This window comes from Coccomyxa subellipsoidea (assembly GCF_000258705.1).
Source record: "Coccomyxa subellipsoidea C-169, whole genome shotgun sequence".
Classification (NCBI taxonomy): Eukaryota; Viridiplantae; Chlorophyta; class Trebouxiophyceae; family Coccomyxaceae; genus Coccomyxa; species Coccomyxa subellipsoidea.
Window position 1 is genome coordinate 2,390,434 of NW_005178038.1, and position 22,922 is coordinate 2,413,355.

A 22,922-nucleotide genomic window follows, 5' to 3' on the forward strand; every position below is an offset into this window, starting at 1 on the left:
CATAACGAGGAGCGACGATCAAAGCACTATCTGCCTCTGGCCCACCAAGCTATATACTGAATGCTGGCAAAAATTGGCGCACCTACAATACTACAACGCGCTAGGCTCAATCTGTCATTCCTGCACCATTTGTTTCCAATCTGCATGAAATTGAAGTGCTTTTCGACAAAGGAATATGGCCTGCAAGTGCTTTGCATTTTCAGTGGGAAATGACTGGGCACCTGTTCGACGACGTTCCTGATTTGCATGCTGCGTTCCAAATGAGCGTGGTTCTTCGACTTAAGCCACGATTACAAGAAGACGTATCTAGTGGTATTCAAGGCTCAAAGGCTCCAATAATTTCGGCAATCTAGTGTGTTACTGCACCTATGGGGAGGCACAGGTTGAGGGATGCCCACTCCAGGGCCATGCACCAACGTTGTTGTTCACTTCAACTGATTCACCAATGATCGTCTCAGTACTATCGTTACTCTTCAAGTAGCCGAAATCCCAGTACATCTGCCTTGGGATCGGTTGCATCGGGCCTCCTGCTGAGTAGAAATTTCAGTGCTCCGAGGAAGTGTTTCCCAAAATCTGTGTTGCATGGGAGCTCTGTGGGTTCATGCGAACACGTCAGGTGCAAGTTATTTCCAATTAGAGCTTGGATGCGGTCCACAAGGCCTAATTCGACTATGCCAGGCGTCACGGCAAGTCTGTGCACATGAGCGAAAGCAAATTCTCGCTCGGGCCCGCCCTAGCTCAATTCAGAAAGTTAGGGCACAAGAAGGGTAAAGAGGAGGCAGGAGTGTCCGGCTCAGAGGCAATGCCCGAGGCAAATAGTATTTCTATTGCTGGTGTCACACGAGAAGAGCCAGGTGCAGAGATTGCTTCTGCCCTGCCAACCTCAGCAGTGGCAGACAACAGGACAGAGCTGCACAGCAAGGACCTCAAAAGGCAGCAGCCAGAGGCCTGGGAGATTCCTGAGCTCGAAGCTGGTCACCGCCCCCTGAAGCGCCTGCGAAAGGAAAGCAGCACAGAGGAGGCCGCAGCGGATGCCCCTATTGCACTTCCCAGCGGCCTGGAGGACAGCATGAGCAAAGGCAGCAGCCACCGGAGAGAGGCTGATGCAGAGGGGGCAGCATCTGAAGCGGCAGAAGAGAGGGGAGAGCCCTCGGAAAAAAGGGATGGGGGTGGTGATGTCGACAGAGAGGGCGATGAGGAAGGGGAGCAGGAGGACGATGAGGATGAAGCAAAGGACGGGTGGAGGGCTAACGACACAATTTGCACCAAATGCGATGATGGCGGTGCGTGGCTGAGACATGCTCTCGAGGTTTCTGGTCGCATGCGCAAAAAATGAAGGAAGAGCCATAGTTTTTTTCTTCAGCATTCAACCAACCACAGGATTTTCAAAGCAGCCTGTCACACTCCAAAACAGCACAGCAGGACCGTGCATATGTTTTCCAATTGCCTGGAGCTTTTGTCGAGCTGCACATGCCAGAAATTGCACCTGGAGATGTGGGAAATTTGGCGCAGGCGAGCTGATTCTGTGCGACGGCGGCTGCATGCGCGCATTCCATGCGGGGATCAAGCCGGCGGAGGAAGAGGAGGAAGGCCCGGTTTACGTGGACGATCCCGGCTCCTGCAACCCGCTCCAAATTGGGGCTGAGCTGTTCATGCGCTTCGATTCCACGAACGAGCCCTTCATGTGCCCCAACTGCCACAGCGGCAAGCACCAGTGCTTCGCCTGCAAGGTGGAAGGCAGTGTGGGAGGGTCTTCAAGTGGTCTTCCAGAGGTCTTCAAGTGAGTCCCCGGCTCCCTGCCCTTCTCCTGCAACCTCTCCAGATCATCTTGCATGCCCCTCTATCACATGGGTGATCCACCGGACCCTAAGGCCAGTCTGACCCCTACGTGGGGCATCCTTTATGTGTGGTTTGTATCAGCTTCTTGAAGACAGGCCTGTAGGGAGTGTCAGGCAAACTTCCGAGGTCTGGAACAGCATGGGACGTAGCACAGCCTGAATGCTGTGTGTGTGGCAGGTGCACTGTGGGCGACTGCGGCCGCTTCTACCACGCAAGATGCCTCAACAAGGATCCTCAGGAAATGGCCATATTCTTTGTCTGGTGCGCCACCCCTCAAACCGGCTGCCGATTTGGCTTTCCATCTCCTGCTGTCAATCCCTATTAGCAGAAGTTTGACCTGGCTTACTCGTCAGCAAATCACCACCCAAGTCAGTGGAGAATTGCAAGTTGGTCGGGCCGTGAGGACACGGCGTGTTTTGGTGCGCAGCCCGTTGCACACCTGCAAGAGGTGCAATGAGGGGGAGAATGCAGAGAAGGGTGAGGTGATCAGCTGCCGCCGCTGTCCAGTCGCCTACCATGCGGGCTGCCTGCCAAAGAAGATCCTGAACTCCCCTGTCACGCGCGTGTGGATCACCAGAAAGCTTGACAAGGAAGGTAGGTGTCCTACTGCCTTGTGAACACTCCAAGCCTGTCTTTGACAAAGGCCCAGGGGATTCCCTGAGACTGCATTTTCAGAAAGCTATACTCTGTCAGCATATGGCGCCATAGTATGATGATCGTAAATCAGGGTAGCTTCCTCTGCGAAGGCAGCAACTCTGATCTCTACTGGCATACAATGTAGTTACATCCAAGCTGCGCATGACGTGCTACTGCCTTCATTATGATGTCTGTATGTCACGCTCAGGGAACGTGCTGCCGCCGCCGCTTCCACGCACAAAAGCTGTCGAGCCAGAATGTGACATCGGGCAGTCGCTGCTGTACTGCATGCGCCACGACATGGCCCTCGGCGATGCAACTCCTGTTATGGGGGAGCTGTTCTCCCCGCAGCTGCGACGCCTGTGGGCCAAGGCGCAGGCCACCAAGTTCCCGGACCTGCTCTGGTCGCGCGACATCATGGACAGATTTGCTGCCAGGGCTGAGCGTCGCCGGCAGCAGGTAGCCAAGCACTCCCAATCCTCGCGATGATTCAGCAAGTCGATCAAAGAAGTGTCTAAAAACAGCTGGCCTGGGGATGATGGACGCTGTGTGAGAGACTTAAGAGTTCTCTGTACATCCCGTGGTAAAGGCATGAGGGATCGTTGAGAGGTTGCTGCAACGCACCTAGCCCTGAGGGCTGGAACAAGCGTATGATAACAATAGTAATTATATTATTAATAAGGCATGCGCTGAATGGGACTGCAGGCCAAGCAGAACGCGCAGGCAGAGAGGGCTGCAACTCAGGCGTCCAAGCAGGCAGGGGTGGCAAGAGCAGTGCCGCAGGCTGCGCCAAAGAAGGCTGCGGTGTCCAAGGGCGCGGCCCCTGCCGCAGGCGCAGCGGTCGCCGTGCCGAAACGGCCGCGCACCAAGCCCCAGCCGGCACCGGCAGCCTCGGCTGCTGCGGCCGTGGCGCGCAAACCTGCGCCGGTTGCGATTGACGACAATGAGATTCCTCTGGCTGTGCGGATTGCTGCAGGCAGGAAGGCGCAGCAGCAGCGGCCGCAAAAGCCGGCGCCAATGTGCGCCCCTGCCCTGTCCTGCCCATACGAGCTGATCTTTCATGCCAAAGCTTCCTTCAGTTGCTGCGAAAAAAGTATTGCTGGCCGTCTTTGCATGTGCACATCGGCGTTGTTTCACACCGAGTGTTATCATGGCGTAATGCAGCTCCTTGTTCTCGGGGTAAGCAACGCATCCCAGAGCTGCCTGAGTTCCGGCCCTCATGTCCCACAAGCATTTTATTTGCTGTGCAGCAACTAAGTGTTGTGCTGTGCAGAGTGGTCGAGGCGGAATACATCCCTTTCGAGGACACACCTGCAGAGCCAGTGCCCGCCGTGAGGCCGCCATCCCCTGTCAAGCCGCCCATTAAGAAAGATTCAGCATCCGCCCCGCGCCAGTCTGAGCATGAGAAGCGATTGCCTGCCCCAGACACCAGGGGTGAGCTGCAAAGATGTCCACATAAATTCTATCCTTGCACAGTTGCCAGGCAACCCAGGTCGTGAGAAACTACTGAACGTCTGAATAGATCATGGACTTGCTACAGAGCTGAAAATGGGGGATTCTTCGTCTGCTATGCTTGGCGCACGTCTGATGTCTCCTTGGTTCTGGCGTGCAGGTGATGCTTCAGCGGCCCCTGTCGAGGCAGAGGCTGTCCAGGCAGAGGAAGCGGCAGTGCCAGAGCCTGAGATGAGCCCTGCTGTGCCCGATGTGCTGCCGCCCGCAAAGCAACCCATGGTGAGACTGTTGCCGCGACTGTCGAGCGAGGAGGGAGCACCAGAGGAAGTTGCCAGGCCAAGGACGGAATCTGCAGCCGACGCGCCGGAGGATGACATGTGGGCGGCGGACGCGGACGAGGAAGCTGACGATGCGGATGCGGAAGCTGCGGACCTGGTGGAAGCTGCGCCGCTGGACCTGGAAGCTGAGGCCGCCGCGGCGGAAGCTGCCCGGTCTGCCCGGCAGGAGGCAGCCGCCGCTGCTCAGGCACTGGAGGAGGAGGAGTCGCATCTGCTGCCCTGCGAGAGGGTATGCGCTCCTTCCTGTGCCATCACTTCCAAGCCGCTGTCCTTACTTGTTAATGGCACATACACCACATGTGGAGGCCACACATCCTGGTGTCTAATTGGCATTTTGTCCTGCGGTAGAATGAGATGCCTTTCACATTACAGGACATTGTGCCTCAAGCATTTGTGATGGTCGCACATGCTTGAGATGGTCTTTTTGTCCTGCGGCAGAATGAGATGCCTTTCACATTACAGGACATCGTGCCTCAAGCATGTGTGATGGTCACAGTCGACATTTCATAGTGCTGGGTGTTCGCAGGAGTCCCACTGGACAAAGGGCGCCATGCAGGAGCGCCTGAATGCCTGGTGGGGTGAGGCCGATCTTGCCAACTCACTCAGGGATGTGGAGGCGAATTCGCGCAAGCCCAAGCCGTATCAAAACTCCCTCGAGCCGACCATCACAAGGGTAGGCTTTTCCCCCTCTGTATTGATTTTGGTAAACGACAGTCCATAGCAGCAGGAACTGGCGACCTCTGCGCTTAGCAACAAATACAGGTCAGCAAGGGGGTCTTAGGACGTAAGCCTGATGAGTCATTGGCAGAGCTTGAGTTGTTTTGGGCAGGTGTGCTTCATTGCCTTGAGCATTGATTTTTAAGCGTGGTGAGAATACCATACTGGTCAATGTAAACCCCGCAACACAAAAATTTGTGGCCAATAAGCGGCTGATAATTAGGACCCTGTCTCCTGAAATTCAAACTCCATGAAAATTTTGAAACCAGATTCGGTAAGCTCTTGGCAAGCCCAATTCAACGGAGCAAGCCCCTGGTGATAATAACGCCAGGAAGACCCCCAAATGTTGCCTTGAAATGTTTCCCGCACCGCCGGGGGTGCAGGATTTAGAGTGGAGGGTGACCAGTATGGCATGTTCAATGACCAACACGTCTGCTTGGAGTGTGTTGGGATTCACGCCTGATGACAGAAATTTTGATGCCTGAACAGGACCGCCTAGATGGGCACGTGAAGGCATGCCGGGGCGCTCTGGACAATCCGCACTCTGCCCAGCTCATGATGGGAAGGCTGGTGAACGAGCTGTATCGAGCCGAGGACAACCTGCGGATGGTGCTCGCTCCCGTTCTGCATGGTGCCAGGTGCGCAGGCCACGAACTATCTATGACCGCCAAATCTTGAGACACATCTAGAGCTGAGAAGCTTTCACGTAGGTCCTGCGCACGCTGTAGCTGCCTCGTAGCTGCCATGCTGGGCCTGATAGGGCAACGACACGGCGTGCAGAGTGCTTTGTCCAGCACATTCTGTTCTTCGTTTCTGCAGTCAGGGGAAGACTCAATGAGCTGTCCCAGCATGGCAAATGCACGCCTGTTCAGGGGAGGCTGAGATGTACCGCTAATTGCACGGTGGCCCATGATCTCCCTCATAGGGACCCAATCGCAGCAGCATGTGTCAGCAAGAATTTTCCCTTGAAGGGATCATCGGGCATTTGGAGACATCATGCCTTGTTCAAAAGTAGGCTGGCGCCCATGTTTCCCATGTGCTTTCACCGTGCGCATGCCTGCACTCCGGGCCCCGTACTCAATCATGATGAAGCTACGTGGGGCGATGTGCTGTCCTGGGTTGTGTTGCAGTTACACCTCGTACGGGCGCCACTTCACGCTGCCGTACCTTCTGGAGGAGGTGAACAAATACCTCCTGCCCTTCATGCTCACCGGCGACACAGTGGTCGACTTCTCCTGCGGCTACAACGTGTGGCTTCCCATGCTGAAACGCATGGGCCTCGCGGAAGGCTTGGTGCGCTCCTCACAGCCATGGAAGGGAGTGTTCTTGTGGTACCCCAGAACTCTGCAAAGACAGTTCAGCTCAGGGCAGATGTGTGTAGGGGAGTGGTGCTACTCAGTCTGCATCCCCACCCCATGTCAGGGCAGGATTCTGTGTGATTGTGGTTGCTCACAGAACTTGGTCCCCTCAATTAACAATACCGTAATAATGTTCTAAGGAATTGAATAAAATGAACAACAAAATACTTCAAGGTGATCCCACTCTTAGCCAGCGCCAGGAATCCTTTCATTGACCTGTGGGATTGTTTGCCACACTGCATGCCAGTGTAGCCAATGTGGGATGTACATGCAACAGGTCAAAGAGCCTGTCTCAGCATACGTGCATGTCTTGTTATGTACAATATGTTAGGTTCATCTGGATGCAAGGGTCCAGAGTTATCAAAAGAGCAATCTGTGGGCCATGCATGGCTTTGCTGCTAATATGATATGCTCGATGGAAGCATGCTGCATCTTCAGGCCAGACCACCCATCGAGTTGATGATGTCATGCACAATCGAGATATTGGTTCCTGTACAGTGAAATTACCTGCTGTCTCGACGTCAGAGCTTTGACCAGCCAACCAGTTGGCCATGGCCATGCTTTATCCCTTTAAAGACCTCTAGAGACTTTTAAAGACCTCTAAAGACCTTTAAAGAGGCATGGAGGCCACTGCGCTTGAGCATGCATGGCATTCGTGGGGACCATTCTCTCACTGTTCAGGAATGCGCGCAGGCATTCTGCTACCAGCAGGACTTGTCACGTGATTGCTCTTAACAAGAGGGGCTCTGTGTCACAGGAGATCCATGGGCGGGCCTTTGACATCATTACTGCCAAGGACACCGAGGACTTTGTCAAGTCCAGCTGGCTCGATGTTGATTTCGGTGAGCAATGCGTCCTGTAATGTCAATGTGTTGTCTCAAGGGCTCTTCACACACACGTTTGAATGTGCCATTTGTACGTCCAGATGAGCAGTGATCAGCTAGTCTGTTTCTGTGAACCTGGTATGCTGGCGGGCATCCGACTGCGATGCCTTCCCTGCTGTGTAAGTGTAAGATACCAATTGAGGTAGGAAATTAAATCACTCCGGGTGTCCTCACAGGCTGGCCTAGCAGTGTGTTTTGTGAATGTTAGATTTTTAGGGTGGGTATTTGTTATGCCTGCCTTTCACAGGCATGGCAGACATGACCATGCCTGAATTATGCCAGTTCTAAGTTTTTGTTTTCAATTTTGACTTGGAACTTGTGAATTGCCCTGACAGGACAACTGCCCCGCGGCGACAAATTGGTGATTGGACTGAACCCGCCCTTTGGCAAAAACGGCTGCCTGGCGAGCAAATTTGTGACTCATGCCGCCCAGTTCCAGCCGCGCGTAATCGTCCTCATCGCTCCACCTGGCACAATTGTGCGTCTTTTTCCCCTTCTACCTGCCAAGATCATGCGTCAGCATCAGCACTGCATTTGACTTGTGCACTGCCTTGTCAATTGCTGTTGTTTCCCTAGTTGGGAGGGCTGCTGCAGCCTCCCTGCAGCAGCTTTATCGTTGGGTCTGCAAGCAAGTGACATGCAGCAAGCAAGTTGCCAGGGCTGCATTTTGCAACCTGCTGCAGACTCATCATCATTCAGTAACAGTCAGTTGCCTGTCAAAGAAGTTAGTGCCGTTACCTCTGTCCTAACATGGACAAGCAGATGAGCCCTCCATCTGGAGCATGTCAGTAAGGCAGGGGTGCAAAAGTGTATTTTTCATCCCTGCTTTCCTGTCAGGTGTTTTCATGTTTGGCCGTTCAAGCTGGCACTTGAGGGTCCAGTAGATTACGTGTGTCAGGGCTCAGGGGGTGAGTACTATTAACTATTGTTACACGCCTTTCTTGCCAAGAGGCAAGGTGCATCCTGCAGACAGCTGCAGTTGAAGGCTGCCACAATCCTACCCCTTGTTGGACTCGCCAGATCCAAGCAAGACTCAATCACCTTGGGCATTGTGCTCAATTTTCAGAGCGCCACCCGCCAGCCGGGGCCAGGTTTGAGTGAATCATACGTTCCTTTTTTTTCTAATTCTAAACCCGTGGCGGCTGGCGCGCAGATCCCGCCCGGCTACATCGTGATGCTGGAGGAGACAAGGCTGATGGCAGGAGAGGCATTCTTCAAGCCGGGCGTCGACAAGGCCTCCTGGAACGATGTTCCCCCCTCCACGCGCATCCTCATCCGCGAAGATTACTTCACCCTGGTGCGCCGCCCCGCCTGATCCACCCCGTTTTTTTTTATCCACCCCACCATGCGTGATCGACCCTCTTAAGGATTTACCCCGCATCGGATGATCCACCCCGCACCGCCCGGCCTACCCTCGTGGTCCACCCCGGAACTGAATGATGCACCCCATTTTTGAACCAGCACCGCAGGATACACCTAAACCCGCATTGGGGTATGGTCCAAGCGCTTGCAGGCTGAAGAGCATTTTCCACTTTTCTCATCCAGCCTCTATCATACCGCTGTACTCAGACTTGTCACTTAAGGGATGTCAGTAGGGGTATGTAGAGGGACTGATGCTCTTCTTTTGAATCCCCCTTGCGATTTTTGTTTAAAAATGATAATTCGGGCTGTATGGAGCTGGATAGCAACGTTGCCTGGGAATATCTTGCAACTGCACATGTTCTGTGCCTTCAAGAGTGCTACATGGCCATGTGCTGATGCGGCTGTGTCATTGGTGCTGCACCTCTTGCTGACTGTCATTTTTAAGTGGGCAATCCTGGCCTGCCCATGCACCTTACCTCTGGCCGGAGTAGCGAGTAATTGTTATAGAAAATTCTGTTCAGGTTCGAAGGATGCTCACTTTATGTTGCAGGCACTGGACAGGACTGGGCCCCACACGCAAGTCATCTGTACGCATGAGTTCCAGCACCCGCCGAGGATGCCGCCACAGATGCTGCCTGTGTTTGGGCAGATGCCCCTGCACCACCTCGGGCCGCCCATGGGGTTTAACATGCAGCAGGGCTACTGAAGGCCTGTACTTACCTGTGGCCCCTAGCCCAGCTCAACAGGCTACTTTTTGTGGAAGCTAGGCTTTGCTTGGCTGCACTGGGCGTGATATGTCCTCACTGGATAGCGGAAGCGAGCGTTCTGCCTTGCAAGTCTGTAGCAATTTGGGCGCTCGTTGGGTTAACTGGAAGTTAGAGCATAGAGCAGGAACAGAACATGCAGAAGAAGTGCCGAACATGCCGAAACATTGCAAATATTGACTTGTTATGAACTTGAGGAGTAGCCCACGCGCAGAGAGGGAACAGGCATACAGAACCCAGGAGTGAATTATTGCGTCAAGCTTCCGTTTGCATGCAAGGCTTCTGAATTGTGATCTCTGGTTTCGGTGGATTTTTTGAGGTGATTTTTCTGGCTTCATCAAGCTGCATGTGTGTCAGTTCAAGATTGTGAGATGCAGGTCAAGGTCGTCCATGCCTGCAAGCAAAGTCTGTGCTCAAGAATATTTGCATAAGTATATGTACAAGTATGTATACAAGGCGTAGGAGGGACCTCAAGGGGTGCACCTGGAGTCTGGAGTGTGTCTGTTGCGTCGGTGCATCAATTATTAGTGCATTTTACGCCTGCGTGCTGCACGCAGTGAGCGGGATATCCCGGCCTGAGAACACGGGATGTCTGAAATTGAGGGGGCACAAGCTGGAGTGGAATTTACATTGGGAGAGGCCTGCTGACCTCTGTAAGTATATATTGTGATGTAATTAAGCATGGCTGAAGAAGCATTTTCAAGCTCGCACATCATTCTGCTTGCAATAAGCGTTTGTAAGAGAGTACCATTGCACTGCTGTTTCTGGTGCCAATACAGCACATCATGCAAACCCATAGGCGTGTTTGCCGCAATAGCAGCATTCACACAACAAAATCACCCACCTAAAACGTGCTAGCATCAACCATGAAACCCGCCCCACAAGCACGACGTGCTCATCATGTACTGCATCAGAGCGTGCCAGGTTTTCGCACCCTCTCATGCACAGAACACTGCCTGCTGCCTGTCTGCACGAAATCTGCAATGAGATGGCTCCCGCACATTGTTTATGGACAAGTCTCGGAACAGTCAGCCAACATGAACACACAAAAGACTGAACACAGACAGCCCTGCAGAATCAGCCATGAAATCTTTGTTACATATCTGTGGAGCATGCAGCGGCAAGGGCTGCCAGATCAGGCGGCCTTGAGCTGCGCTGCGCTGCTGCCAAAGACCTCCTCCAGGGACTGGCCGAAGATGTGCAGCGCCTCGTCGATCTCCCCCTCGCTCACCGTCAGAGGCGGCAGGAACCGCACCGTCTCCCTGGCGCCTGAAGGATCACAACCATACATTCATTCCCAATCTATTTAAGCTGGGAGACACACGCCCCCTACCAGAATGGCTTGTGCTGCTAACTGGGGACAATCCGGTAGGCAATTGCTCCCAAGTTTTGAAGGGGGAGAGTGTGATTGTGAGAATATCAAGAGCTTGCCCTTGTTAGGACACTGCCCTAAGCATGCTCAAATCCTGCTCGTTAGGAGGTGCGAAGCATTGTAAGACCCACTTGACTGTAAAGAGGAAGTATGGCACTGGACAGGCATGCTGCTTCTTTTCACAGAAGTGGGTGCAAGCGCACCCGCGGTGAGCAGCAGCATGTTGCGCTTGCCGGCAGCCTTGGTGACGGCTGCGGCGACGCCCGGCTCGGCGCTCATGCCTCCGTCCCGGCCGCCGAATTCTGCCGCGCACATGAGTCCGCGGCCGCGGATGTCAATGATCGGGTACTTGCCCGTCAGCTCCAGCAGGCCCTGCAGTCACACACCCAAAAATGAATCAGCATCAGAAGGCCATCTGCAGCCCTCTCCCGGGCAAATCTTTGGTGGCGGCAGAAATGGCGATGCATGAGTAATTTGAATCTGATAGAGATTGAAACCAGAATGCGGCCTGGTGAAATGTAGCATGAAGCGCAGAAGTTCTGCAACTTCCAACCACTTGCAAAGAAAGCGGTGCCTTCATTGGCAAACCAACGCCACAGCGGAATGAACAAGTGGCGTGGGCCACGTAAGCCATGAAGATGTGTTTGTCGTGGGATCCGGAGGCCACCACGTCACCGACCGGGTTTGATTTGGTTGAGCCTAAGATCTCAACAGGGCAACTCCACAATTACTCCCTGCCCGTAGCCTCCCAAAATGGCTTGCTCATGGAAACAGCGGCGCACCTTGACTAGTTGCTGACCGCGCGCAGTGGCGTTGTCCAGCAGCTTCTCCTCCTTGATCACGTCCAGCGTCGCACATGCCGTCGCGCACGCCAGCGGGGCAGCGCCTGCACGGCAGGCCATAAGAATCTCTAACGACCAACTTGTGCTCTCAAATGGAAGCATGCCTGCCCATTTAGCTGATTGATGCAGCGGAAAATTCCAGGCCACCCCATGCTTGAAAGATGGCAGCAACAGGCGGAGGATCTGCTCTAGAACTACCGATCTGGTAGAAATCAGGCACAGCTTCCAGATCTGGACACTCATTGCCTGGATATCAGTAGGATCCTCTTGGCCAAACACAAAATTCTCGCACATGCCGCATGAAGATTGTGTTCACCAGAAAGCATCCTGAGAAGGCATCCACATGTGTGATGGCCAGAATCCGGAAGTGCCAAAGTATGCCCATGCCCACGTGACCGATCAAAAAAATGACGGCGAGCATATTACGAACACCAGAAACCCTTGAAAGCGTCAAGATATAACCAGTAAAATCAAGGGACGTGCCCAATAGGGTGACCCACCGTAGGTGCCCCCCATGGTGCCACTGGCAAGGCCCTCAAACATGTTCTCGCGCGTAGCCAGGCCGGCAAAGGGAAAGCCGGAGGCGATCCCCTTCGCGAAGATCATGATGTCGGGCTCCACTGCCTCTCCGCTCACATGCTGGTGGCCCCACCACTTGCCTGTCCTGCCCACGCCTGCCTGCACCTGCCAGCACATGCGCGCACACCGCCACGTCAGCAAAAAATCATGAACTCCACGGCCCGATTCTCGGCATGCATGAGATGTCGAGCCGAAAACTTGGTGAGACTTTGTAGGAGGTCACACGACCACCATGCAAGTCCCTACACCCTCAGGCCTCAGGAGACCTCCATGTGAGGACCGCATTAATTGACCTTGGTGGTTTTTACCACCTCAGGAAACTGGCAAATTACAGGACCTACAGCTAATGTAGAGTACGAATGGATATGCAGGTGATTGGCTAGGCACTGGATTTTGAGGCCATGCACATGCAACCTGTCAGACACAATTGGGCACGGTAAGGGGGCACCCGCATGGCCAGAAACAGTCCATACCCAAGACAACCAGCTGCGGGGCTCGCCAGGACATTGCCCTGACCAGGGCGACTCGAACACACTGCAAAACTTTCTGATCAGGTCAAATAATAATCAGGAACTTGCATGTGCACGAATCGCCCTGGTCAGCGTGGGGTACTCAGGATCCAGCCTGTTTATGGACCTACATATCCAGGCTTGGAGATTACCAAGCAGCAGCAGAAGATAATATTTTGCAGGCCTCACCTCGTCGATGATGAGCAGGATGCCGTGCTCGTCGCAGATCTTGCGCAGAGCCGGGATGAAGTTGGGAGGAGGCGCAAGGAAACCGCCCTCGCCCATGATGGGCTCGATGATGATTGCGGCGGTGTCTGACGGCGCGCTCTGCTGCTTCAGGATCCACTTGAGCGCGTCTACAGGCGCGTTGCAGCAGCCCCGCGCCTCGTACGGATCATACGGCTTCACGTTCGGCTGGATCTGCGCGCATTCGGGGAACACTTCATTCATAAGCCCAAGTCTCGCTTGTAGTGCTCTCATCATACGAGTCAGACAGCTTCACAATTGGCTAGATGTGCCAGAGACCGCTACTTATAGATAACATGCCTATTGCTGACGAGGGGCCAGTATAATCAATTTGTTGGAAGCATGTTGAACTCTTGTGGACGAATCAGCTGGACTATAGTCCTTCGTCAATGGATTCAAATTTGATCAATTCAGGTGAAAGGAAGTGCGCCACTGGTGATGAAGATCTGGCATGCCAGACACATAAGCACTTGGACCGCCCAAGACCTTGATGCGCGAACCAAGAAAAGGTCACAACACCGGAGCCCCGCCCTCAACTAACTGGACACCAGTGTGTTGACCTATTTATGGTCAGCCCATCAGTGAGCTGGATCCACCCCACACCATCATCCTCAACAGCTCCACACCCCAGCTACATGTGCTACTCTGGGGATTAAAGGGCCTCATCAGGAGGGTCTCAGCACAATCAACAAAAGCAAACCACCGCATTACTCACAGTTGAACCGCTGGCAGCCGTTACAAGGCACATGCCATCCAGCCTGGCACCTTGCAGGGGTAAAGCCACGCCCACATCAGCAAGAGGGCCTCAGCACCACCAAAAGGAAAACCAATGCCATCACATTTATGACAGGGAGGCAGCGCACCTTGTACCAGGAGTCTCCGTCCGGGTGGGCCTCGCGGACTTTGCAGTGCAGGCAGTAGGGGTATGGCGCTACTACAACCTGGGGCATCAGCGGTGCAAACCCCTGCCGGTAATATGTCTTCGACGTTGTCAGCGCCATCGAGCCATATGTGCGCCCGTGGAACGAGTTCTGCGCCAGAGACAACCCCCTGTCCTTAGAAATGGCTGAGCACAGAAACTATATTTCGAACTTGAAGTTGAGATTTCTGACAAGTGGCCTTGCATCCTTCAGCCTGCCCAGAGCAAGCATGCCACACTGAGCCCGGGGCTAGCCCTGCATAAGTCAGACCTTCCCTGGGATCAAGAGGGTATGTTCGTCCTGTATATGTCCTGTTGTCTGCTGGCTTGACAAATTCTCAGCTAGACTTTGAAAAATGCTGACAGGTGGTTACTTTCAGAGCCTGTTTGCAGCTGCCACCTTGACAGGCCAAACATACCATGGATCCCCTCAAGAAGAGTCCAACCTCTGGGAGGCTACCTTCTTGGGAGAATTCACGACACGTTTGTCCTGTCGTGCTTCTGGCTTTCCTTCAGCACTTAAGCAGGATCACGAAATGGCTGACACTCTTCTTACTGCACCACTGTACTGAAGCTAAATGGTGCAGTAAGAAGTAATCATTGCGGGTGCAGAAAGAACAAGGCCTTGGGTGGTGCAGGTGAGCATGCACCTCGAAGCAGATGATGTTCTGGCGCCCGGTGTGGCCGCGCGCAATTTTGATTGCGTTGTCAACCGCCTCGCTGCCGCTGTTGGCGAAGAAGAAGCGCGTGAGACTGGGAGGCGCTATTGTGAGCAGCCTGTCGATCAGGCCCGCCTGCCATGGACACAGCTCTATTAATGCATGCTGCAGAAGGTACGCAAGCTCCTCGTGCAAAACACATGCCGCTGCCTTTTTTGCAGAAAACCTTTGAGGAACAGCCATTGTAAGGCACAAAGGCCATGTCTACCAAGGTCATTGCAAACATGGTCTTTTTCCACATCAATGACTATGTATAGGATCCCAGTTGCCCCCAAAGCGCCTGCAATGTGCATCAAGAGGTGTTCCTGGACAAGGACAAAATCTACAAGGGGGTGCAGTGGTGCTTAGGTGGGCTGAAGCCTCACCATTGGCGTGCTGGCAGCGAAGATGTTCTGTTGCGCGTGGATCAACGTGGCAGCCTGCTCCTGGATGGCCTTGACCACCTTGGGATGGCAGTGGCCGGTTGACACCACACCGATGCCTGCACATGCCCAGTGCTTATATCAAACGATTTACTTCCAGTAGAAAGATAAGATATCATGCATGTCAATCATACTATCGATTTCTTTTGGTGTCTTTGCAAATTTGGTGTGCTGACAAAGCAAAGGGACTTTGAGCTGCACAGAGACAGCACTTGCCTGCTGCCATGTCCAGGTGCTTCTGGCCATCTGTGCTGTAGATGTAGCTTCCGCTTGCCCTTTCGGCGATAAAATTCTGCAACCAGGGAGATATTTGATATATATATGCAGTGTAGGTTTTCTTGGATTCGAGGCTTTGGGCCAATAGCCAACAGACAGACACACTAAGGGGTAAGTAAGTTTGGTGAACCACAAAAATGAAATTCAAGATGTCCCCCTACCGAATTGCTGGCGACAGCTGGGCTGAGATGCCGACGGATCAAAGAAGCAGCGTCAGCTGCCCCCGACTTTACTGCTGCGCTTAGCGCATGCTTCGACATGTTTTCCTGGTAATAATGCCAATTTCTATGCAATGCAGCCCCACTCGATCCTGCACAAGTGCGCAGGACAGTTAAGACTTCCAAGAATGTACTCCAAGTATTACTACCACGCTTCAGCAGCTGAGGGTACCTGCTGCGGGACTACGCAGAGGAAATATCAGCAACACCGTCTAGCGAACAAAGACAATCTCGACGACCCGAAATTTGGAATATGAATTGAAACCGTTTACGCATCCTTGGCTCGCAGGGTTGAGTACTCGTGGGGGTCAAGGAGGGTGGTTGACGGAAGGGCTTTGAATGGCCATGAAACTTTCGCAGCCATCACTGGACTTCACCTGGAGCATCTAAATGTGATCAAGGTGTTAGAAGCACTCATATACAGTAATTAGCATTGGTACTGCTGGCACAAAGCAGTGCTCTACGTCCGAAGACATCTGCTATTAGAACTCTTCTCTGACAGTGTCATTGGTCATCTATTGATGTAAAGGGAGACCAAAGAGGAGCAAAAATATTCATTTTATTATATTCAATACGCAATTGTGTTGTGATCAGAGTCTCCGGACGTAGGATCAAAGGCCAGATCAACTAGTACTGGCCGGGGATGGGCAAGCGCAAGGCCTTGGATAGAGACTTGCCAGAGACAATTGATCTGCAGCATGCGGATGCACCCTCAACATCAGGCAGGACTGGTCCCCTGGCGGTGTACTTTCCCAGCGGCTTCCAGCCGGGCAAGCATGGCAGCTGCACCTGGGAACTGCACTCCAACACTTCACGCGTCAATGACCACGTTGTTGTGGCCCGGACGGTGCGTGAAATCCCTCCCACAGTAATCCTCAGACAGTATTTTGGTCTTTGTTGTAATCCTGCTAATTCACCTGATATATGCTGCATGGCCTCATGCCTGATTGCCGGCAGGGAGACGTGGATTTTGTGGGCAGCTGCCGCTCAGTGGATGCAGCTGGGCCGCCTGCCTGCAAGTGCGGCTCAACCCCTCCTCTGGCAGTGTCGAACACTCCTTCGACTCGTTGCCTGAATCACATAACCCCCCTCTCTTCCGCACTAGCGCCTGTCAATCGGGCAATCTACTGGATAGCAGGAGAGCAAAAATGCCCAGCCCAATGCACATCGTCTTCAGTGCTCTAAAATATCAAGACACAGTCATGCATGGGGGCGTGTGAGCACATGCATGCTTTGCTGGGAGCAGGTACGCCGTCGGAGTGCTGGACAAGGCGACTGGGGTGATGAGGTACGCGGAGGTGGGCACTGGCAATATCGTGCGCATGGAGCCGCGCGCGAGGGGTGTCAACTACGGTCCCACCGGGGCCATTACGGAGCAGGAGGACGACATACGGGCGCGAATCTTGCAGAACAAGCGGTGCGCCTGATCAGGGTTCCCCTGCATATTGTCAGCTGCAGAAGATGCCTTTCGCCAAGGCACTTAGCCTTACGGCTGGACTGCATCATGCCATTGATTAATTGAAATTGAGGCATGCCAAATTGCTTCAGCGGGTGACTCCTGAAAATCCAGTGTGGATTTTTTGGAGCCTGGCATGTGCATGGGAGGCCTCACGGCTACATGCTGCAGCATCTGCACAAGTCCCCTGTCCTAAATATTCTCCTTGTCCCAAAGCTGAGTAGCTGCCTGGGGCGCAGGCTGGTGCATGCGTTTGGGAGCCAGCGGCGCAAGCGGCAGTTGGACCAGAAGGAGAGCGCCAAGGTTGGCGATGACAACGTGGCAGCCCAGGACGCCGTCGAAGACCTACTCGCCGCTGCCGGGGACAAGGCGGCCGTCGCTAAAATGACCAAAGTGCCGACCTTTCCTCTATTGTTCTGAAGAGCTTCAGACAAGGCCTGTGCTTGAAGAATTACTCAATGTGATGGCCTTAGCGCGGGCTGCCGTGAAATGTTCTTGGCAATGATGACCATTTTTAGGTCTGGAGAGCCTTCAGGAAGGCTAATTTGATATTCAATGTGCAGGATGATGTTCTGAAGGCAGTGACCAACGTTAGGCACATACCTCCGCACCACCCGGAGGCCACCTCTGCCGCAGCCGCTTACAAGTGCGCATGCTGCCTTGCATGCCCCTATTATGCACATCACCCGCTTTACTCCCATGTGAAACAATGTCATCTGTTTGCCCAGCAAGACACCATATTCTCGTCAAGCTTTGTGCGTTGCTGCGCGGAAAAGCATCACTAATGTTGCAGCATCACCAAGGATGTTGTTGGGCAGACCTTGGCCAAGGTTTACGGGCAGCACACTGATAATGGGTGGTCCTGATCAGGCTGGAGGAGCTGGTGCCTGAAGAGGCGTGGGAGACGCTGGAAGTCGAGCGGCTGCGGCGCGCCATCGACGATGACTCATACCGGGACGACATCCTCCGCGCAAAGGGCATCGTGAGTGCTCTCTCCCTAATCCCCCCAGTGTGTAGAGGTTGGCTGCTTACTGGAACCCGAGGCTGGGAAAGTATAGTGAAAGGGGCCAGGGCAGCAGATTTCTGTCTCTTCTATCAGCAGCGTTGCTGCGCATGTCAGCAAGGCCGAAGGGAGGGATGTTTAGTCATATGCACACCTGTGAGTTGTGACCTAGGCCCTCGCCTTCCCTCTGAACATGGGGATTTATATCTTAACAGTATAGATCACCATCCACTCGAGTGGTCAAGGGTCACTGACCAAGGGTATTTCTGTCGCGCGCAGTTTCCGGAGGTGGTGCTCGATCGGCTGCCGCTGATCACAAAGCCGGACGGGCCGGCGGCCGCGCGGCGTCTCCGCGCGATGGCGTTCCTGGGCCCATTAGTCGCCCTCTACACCGGGCGCCACCGGCAGAATGTCGACGCGCGCACCGGCGGCCTCAAACAGCTCTCCGGTCGCCTGCGCATCCAGGTCAGCCTCATCAAGAAATTTGTCCGCGCCCCAACCCAGCTGCACTTTTCCTTACAGAGTGCTTGCAAGGACACCGGTGAAGAGCCCGGATCCGGAAAGCCAAGCTTGGTCACCATTTGCAATTCTTTACTTACTGAATCAGCAGCTTTCGGGATGCCTGCGCATCCAAATCAGCTTGCCAGATTGCGTTGCAATCAGCTGCTCTCTGAATACAATATTGGATCCTGGTGTACCTGGACAAATAAAACGCCTGTTAGGTACCACTCCCAATTGCAAGGCACCCACAGCATGATCTCAAGAGTTTCTCCTTGGATACTCAGCAATCAATCAGACACCACACTGGCAACTCTGTCCTGCATTCTATACAGATCCCATGAAGCTGGGCAGCTTCTATTTTATGGACGGTTGCGGGTATCTTTCCTGTGGGTCTGACTCCTTGGAGGGTGGAGGCGACCGCTTTGATCTCTCAAGTTGGCAACTTCTGCGAGAGAGTATTATCAGAAGGTGAGGTATAAGATTTCTTTCTGCATCGTCAGGGCAACCAGCAAAGGCCAGCTGGCAACATGAAAGAAGCCTGAGGATGTGCTGTGTTTGTGCTCTGGTGCAGGAGGACGTGCTGCGAGGCTGCCTGGCGCGGTTCTACAGCAGGGCCAAGGGGGAGGAGGAGGGAACGGAGGTGTACAGCCGCACCAAGGAGCAGGCGCGCATGCTGCTGCTGCACTTACTAATCACAGCGCTCATCGCCGAGGACTACTCGCTCGGCGCCAGGCAGTTTGAAGCGCTGCGGGCCACCCTAAAGCTCACCCCGCAGGACATGGTCACGCACTACAGGTGCGTTTTCTGCGCTCCTCAGAGCATTGGAGTCTGACTTGGGCATTATCAAATGACATGCAAATATCTATTCTGATATTTGAGGTGGCTCTTGACTGATACGCTCTTTGGTGGGCCGTTTCTTAGTGAGGATACTGGATGTGCCAATTTTCCCACTGGCTTTCACGAGACCTCACATGACTTCACACCTCACACGAGACACCGGTGTACAACTCTGTCAGGGTCAGTGACATGAAGATGGCGGCTTGAAGATGGTCAGAAGAGCTGAAGTGCTCGACTTGTGCTGCTTGCTGCTCTAGATGGCTCTTCGATGATGTCATCCAGTACTGTGGCGAGTGTATCTGCTGCGCTGGTGCAGGGAGCTGGGATGCACCTGCGACAAGGCGCCTAACGCGGGCGCAGACAAGTCGCCGATGAAGCAGTACAAGGTGACACTGCTGCCGCCCGGCACGGTGCAGCCGCCGCGCAAGCTGGCAGACATGTTCCCCAAGCTGCAGCTGGCGCGGGCGCGGGCCAAGAAGTAGTCATGCCCTCAAGAGTATAGATTGCTGCCATGCTTGCTGGCTGGCACGGAGCGCGCGAGCAATACTACTAATGCAGATGGGTACTTCAAATGCTACATAGCTGAGTTACGTACATACTGACATAGATGGTGTCTAGTTGCATATTGTTATCTTTGTAACTCCCGGATCCCTGCGGGACTGGGGAGTTGCGTGTGTAAGTAGCTTCCCAAATACTTGCGTATGTACACTTTGCAAAGCAACAGACCTGTCTTCCGAGACATTCATGGTGGGGGACTACAGTAGGACAGTGTTTAGCCCTTGCTGGCCATTGTCATATTATGCTGAAATGGTCCAGTCATATGGACATGTCAAGGCAACGGCGGCACATCTGTTGGTAGCTTAAGCCTGCATGTCTGTTGTTACGAAGTTGAAGCAATTAATTGTTATTGATAATATCTTCAGCTGATCAGTGCTACAAGCCACTCAACCACCACTGAAAGGTGGACTGAAAGGCGGTCCTTTAATCATGCCACCTTTTCTCAATTTGGGTTGTTTGTTATTGACGAAGCTACATTAATTGCACCAAGCAAAGCCAGCATGAAGAATGGTTCTGACACCTACGAGCCTTCTGAGAATCGCCAACAATTGGGACCCATGCTTCAGGCATTGAGCGCTGCCACATTTCTGGGCCGTGGCTTTCAGGTTGTCAGGGAAGCAACGCATCTACAACCCTTTCAGATTCTGCTTGAAAGTCATGCCAGCAGATAGGGTCATTGCATTGTCTATCAGTGTTCTCAAGCTTGCAAAAAGATGCAGTGGCGGACATCAGCACTTAGTGGTCTGCTGTGCTGTTTCACAACATTTCGTATCTTCAGACGAGCACCATAAAATATGCTTCAAGAGCTTCAACTGAGTTCTGGTTGCATGCCTGTCTGTTGTTTTCTGGGGCTTGCCTGTGGACCGCTGGACAAAGACGCAGAGCATAACATGCTGTGATAAATAGTTACGTTCAACTCTTACTGTACTGATGCCTCTTGAAGCCAGTAGTGATCAGCCTTGGCAGTTTAACCAGGGATGACCCACAGATCGACCTTGACACATGCTCTAAGATATATTTGAACTATCTTTTCTCGTGGACTTGTGAATCCTCTACTCTTTCTGGGCCGTCTAGCCTCGCTTTCTGTTTCTCTATTGCACTTCGGGCAGGCCATAGCCTGGCACCACAGTACTGCATGCACTAGATAGCCAAGTTGACTTCAGTGTTGGGCGGACTAAAGGACCGCTACTCCTTTGGAGGGTCCCAGGGTCCCTGCAACCTTTCTGCACCCACTTGAAGGTCCTCTGCCAGCTTGCCTGCAAGCATATGCACGCCTTCATTTTAATCTGCTTTGTCTTTCTTCTTACAGTGCAGCTTGGTGATGTCAATACCGCCTTAGTGGTGTGCAACCCAGCGCAGAGCAATCAGATGATGAGCAGCTCAAGCATGGCAAAGAGCAGCTCCGCAATACTATTACAGGGTTGTGACAATCCTGTCATTCTGCTAAAATCACTTTCATTGTCTTGAGGAGCTGTATTGTGCCAGTAGGGCGGCGTGTTGAAGGTTTCAGCAATCAGTAAGATGCTTTCTTGGTGGCTTGTGAAATATAGCGTGTCAGTGTAGATTGATGCAGTGCCCCAAGAAATATGCAGCAAATAAGATCAGGCTTTTATCATGTAAGTCAGATAAATGAGATAAAAAGCAAACCCCAGACTGCAATCTGGCCTACATACCTGTGGCCACTCTGTTGCCCGACTCTTTTCACCATTGGGACAACACTTTGTGTGACACCTTTTGCAGTGCTTTCATTCATATGTTTATTAATACTGGTGGAGAAATTTCCAAGACAAGGAAGGCTGGAACAAAATCATCAAGAGGTTGCTGCACGCGCCCAGTCCTGAGGGCTGGAATAAGCATTCGGTAACATCAAGAATAATGATTTATCACCAGCCTTACGTGTGGTAACTTCCTTGTGGCATTCATGCCAGTCACCAACAAGAGCAAGTGCGCGCCTTGGACAGCTGACTGCTGCATCAGATGATGGAACGCGGTTCGCACGATGAGCTTGTGGTCAAAAGCTAGCGGCTGTGGCAGATCCCTGACATCAAACCACTCTGCCTCCGAGGCATCGTCCTGCAAATCAGTCACTGCGCCAGTCAGCCCGCATGACTACTAATCATGTTTAGTTATGGCTAAACCTTGAGCATGCCTACTCCGTAGCACAGTTCATAGAATCTCATTCTAACTGTACATGTCACTGTGCAAGTCATGACCGCTTTCAGGCCGCATGTGACCAGATCTTGAGCAAGAGCACAAAGCAGAGTTGCAATTCAGCTGAATCTCAATGTACATATGATTAGACATTCTCTTGCGCATGTGATGACCAACTTCAATCCAACACCTGTACATGCTCCACAGCAAGGGGTAAGCCTAGCAATAGGGAATTGTACAAGCTGCTGGATTGATATCCAAATGAGTGGCCAGTCGTTTGATGAGAGCAGATTGCGCACCGCAGCCTTGACGCCCATGCTGGATGATGGCACGAGGGCAGCATAGGCCACTGATACACACCACCCCCGAGGATCCCTGCCAGGGTCGCCAAATGCCCCAACCTGAAGAAAAGAATATGGTCGAGTGCATGTCACAGGTTGGAATGTTCTGTATACCCATGAGCAGCATGATCAGGCCAACTGAAGATAGACATGATGAAGTTTGAGATGCGGCCGTATTTCCCATGCAATGCATCATGATCAGGGTAGATGCGCTCGTCTGACCTGCATCAGGAGCACGTCTGACGGATCGACAGATGTCTCCTCCTGCAATTCCCGTGCAGCTGCCTTGTCCAGCGGCTCATTCTCGTCCACAAAGCCCCCAGGCAGCGCCCACTGTCCCTGTTGCCCAAAATATACGCAACTTCATTGATCTTCCCAGGCTGGCAGGTGCGCACATGGGCTGTACGCATGGTGGTGTGCAAGCAAAGCAGCGATAGACCGTCAATCGCACAACAAATAGGTGACTGCCATACTTTACAAGGTGGGTTCTTCCGCTGTATCAGTAGCAGTTGCGCAGGCTTGCCGTTCTCAGGCTCTGCCACAATTGCAGCATCGACAGTGACGCTGGGCCTAGGATACCTGCACCGCATCCGAGCTGTATTTCTGACTAAATAAAGTGCACG

The 22,922-nt window shown here is 53.1% G+C and overlaps 4 protein-coding genes across 4 annotated transcripts; 2 read left to right on the forward strand and 2 right to left on the reverse strand.

Moving 5' to 3' along the window:
- Positions 1-700: 700 nt before the first annotated feature.
- Positions 701-9,292, forward strand: COCSUDRAFT_41130 (hypothetical protein; the record flags this gene model as incomplete). The annotated part of the gene is made up of 15 exons (XM_005649339.1): positions 701-1,283; positions 1,513-1,780; positions 2,017-2,100; positions 2,267-2,433; positions 2,684-2,934; positions 3,181-3,494; positions 3,749-3,909; positions 4,088-4,494; positions 4,792-4,938; positions 5,472-5,620; positions 6,113-6,275; positions 7,098-7,182; positions 7,560-7,702; positions 8,378-8,521; positions 9,137-9,292. 15 exons carry the CDS (start codon positions 701-703, stop codon positions 9,290-9,292), a joined length of 3,222 nt encoding a protein of 1,073 aa, XP_005649396.1.
- Positions 9,293-9,312: 20 nt separating this feature from the next.
- COCSUDRAFT_53099 (4-aminobutyrate aminotransferase) lies at positions 9,313-15,673 on the reverse strand. The gene is made up of 10 exons (XM_005649340.1): positions 15,396-15,673; positions 15,175-15,250; positions 14,902-15,017; positions 14,468-14,611; positions 13,762-13,929; positions 12,842-13,072; positions 12,065-12,248; positions 11,505-11,608; positions 10,926-11,094; positions 9,313-10,619 (listed from the first exon to the last, which is right to left on the reverse strand). Exons 1-10 carry the CDS (start codon positions 15,492-15,494, stop codon positions 10,486-10,488), a joined length of 1,425 nt encoding a protein of 474 aa, XP_005649397.1. The 5' UTR covers positions 15,495-15,673; the 3' UTR covers positions 9,313-10,485.
- Positions 15,674-16,095: 422 nt separating this feature from the next.
- COCSUDRAFT_41132 (hypothetical protein) lies at positions 16,096-19,731 on the forward strand (the record flags this gene model as incomplete). Its single annotated transcript, XM_005649341.1, has 9 exons — positions 16,096-16,299; positions 16,410-16,471; positions 16,699-16,869; positions 17,148-17,301; positions 17,472-17,554; positions 17,779-17,890; positions 18,191-18,376; positions 18,984-19,207; positions 19,566-19,731. 9 exons carry the CDS (start codon positions 16,096-16,098, stop codon positions 19,729-19,731), a joined length of 1,362 nt encoding a protein of 453 aa, XP_005649398.1.
- Positions 19,732-21,673: 1,942 nt separating this feature from the next.
- On the reverse strand, positions 21,674-22,889 carry COCSUDRAFT_14382 (hypothetical protein; the record flags this gene model as incomplete). Its single annotated transcript, XM_005649342.1, has 4 exons — positions 21,674-21,880; positions 22,258-22,359; positions 22,522-22,638; positions 22,773-22,889. The coding sequence occupies 4 exons, from the start codon at positions 22,887-22,889 to the stop codon at positions 21,674-21,676; spliced, it is 543 nt and encodes a 180-aa protein (XP_005649399.1).
- Positions 22,890-22,922: the final 33 nt, after the last annotated feature.

What these genes read in the sequence shown, in the direction of transcription:
- COCSUDRAFT_53099 (XM_005649340.1), bottom strand. Translation starts at nt 15,494, where the DNA reads ATGTCGAAGCATGCGCTAAGCGCAGCAGTAAAGTCGGGGGCAGCTGAC. An exon ending in ACGGAGACTCCTGGTACAAG is followed by an intron (nt 13,073 to 13,761) that starts GTGCGCTGCCTC and finishes GAATGCGCGCAG; the next exon opens with ATCCAGCCGAACGTGAAGCC. An exon ending in TCCTGCTCATCATCGACGAG is followed by an intron (nt 12,249 to 12,841) that starts GTGAGGCCTGCA and finishes ATGTGCTGGCAG; the next exon opens with GTGCAGGCAGGCGTGGGCAG.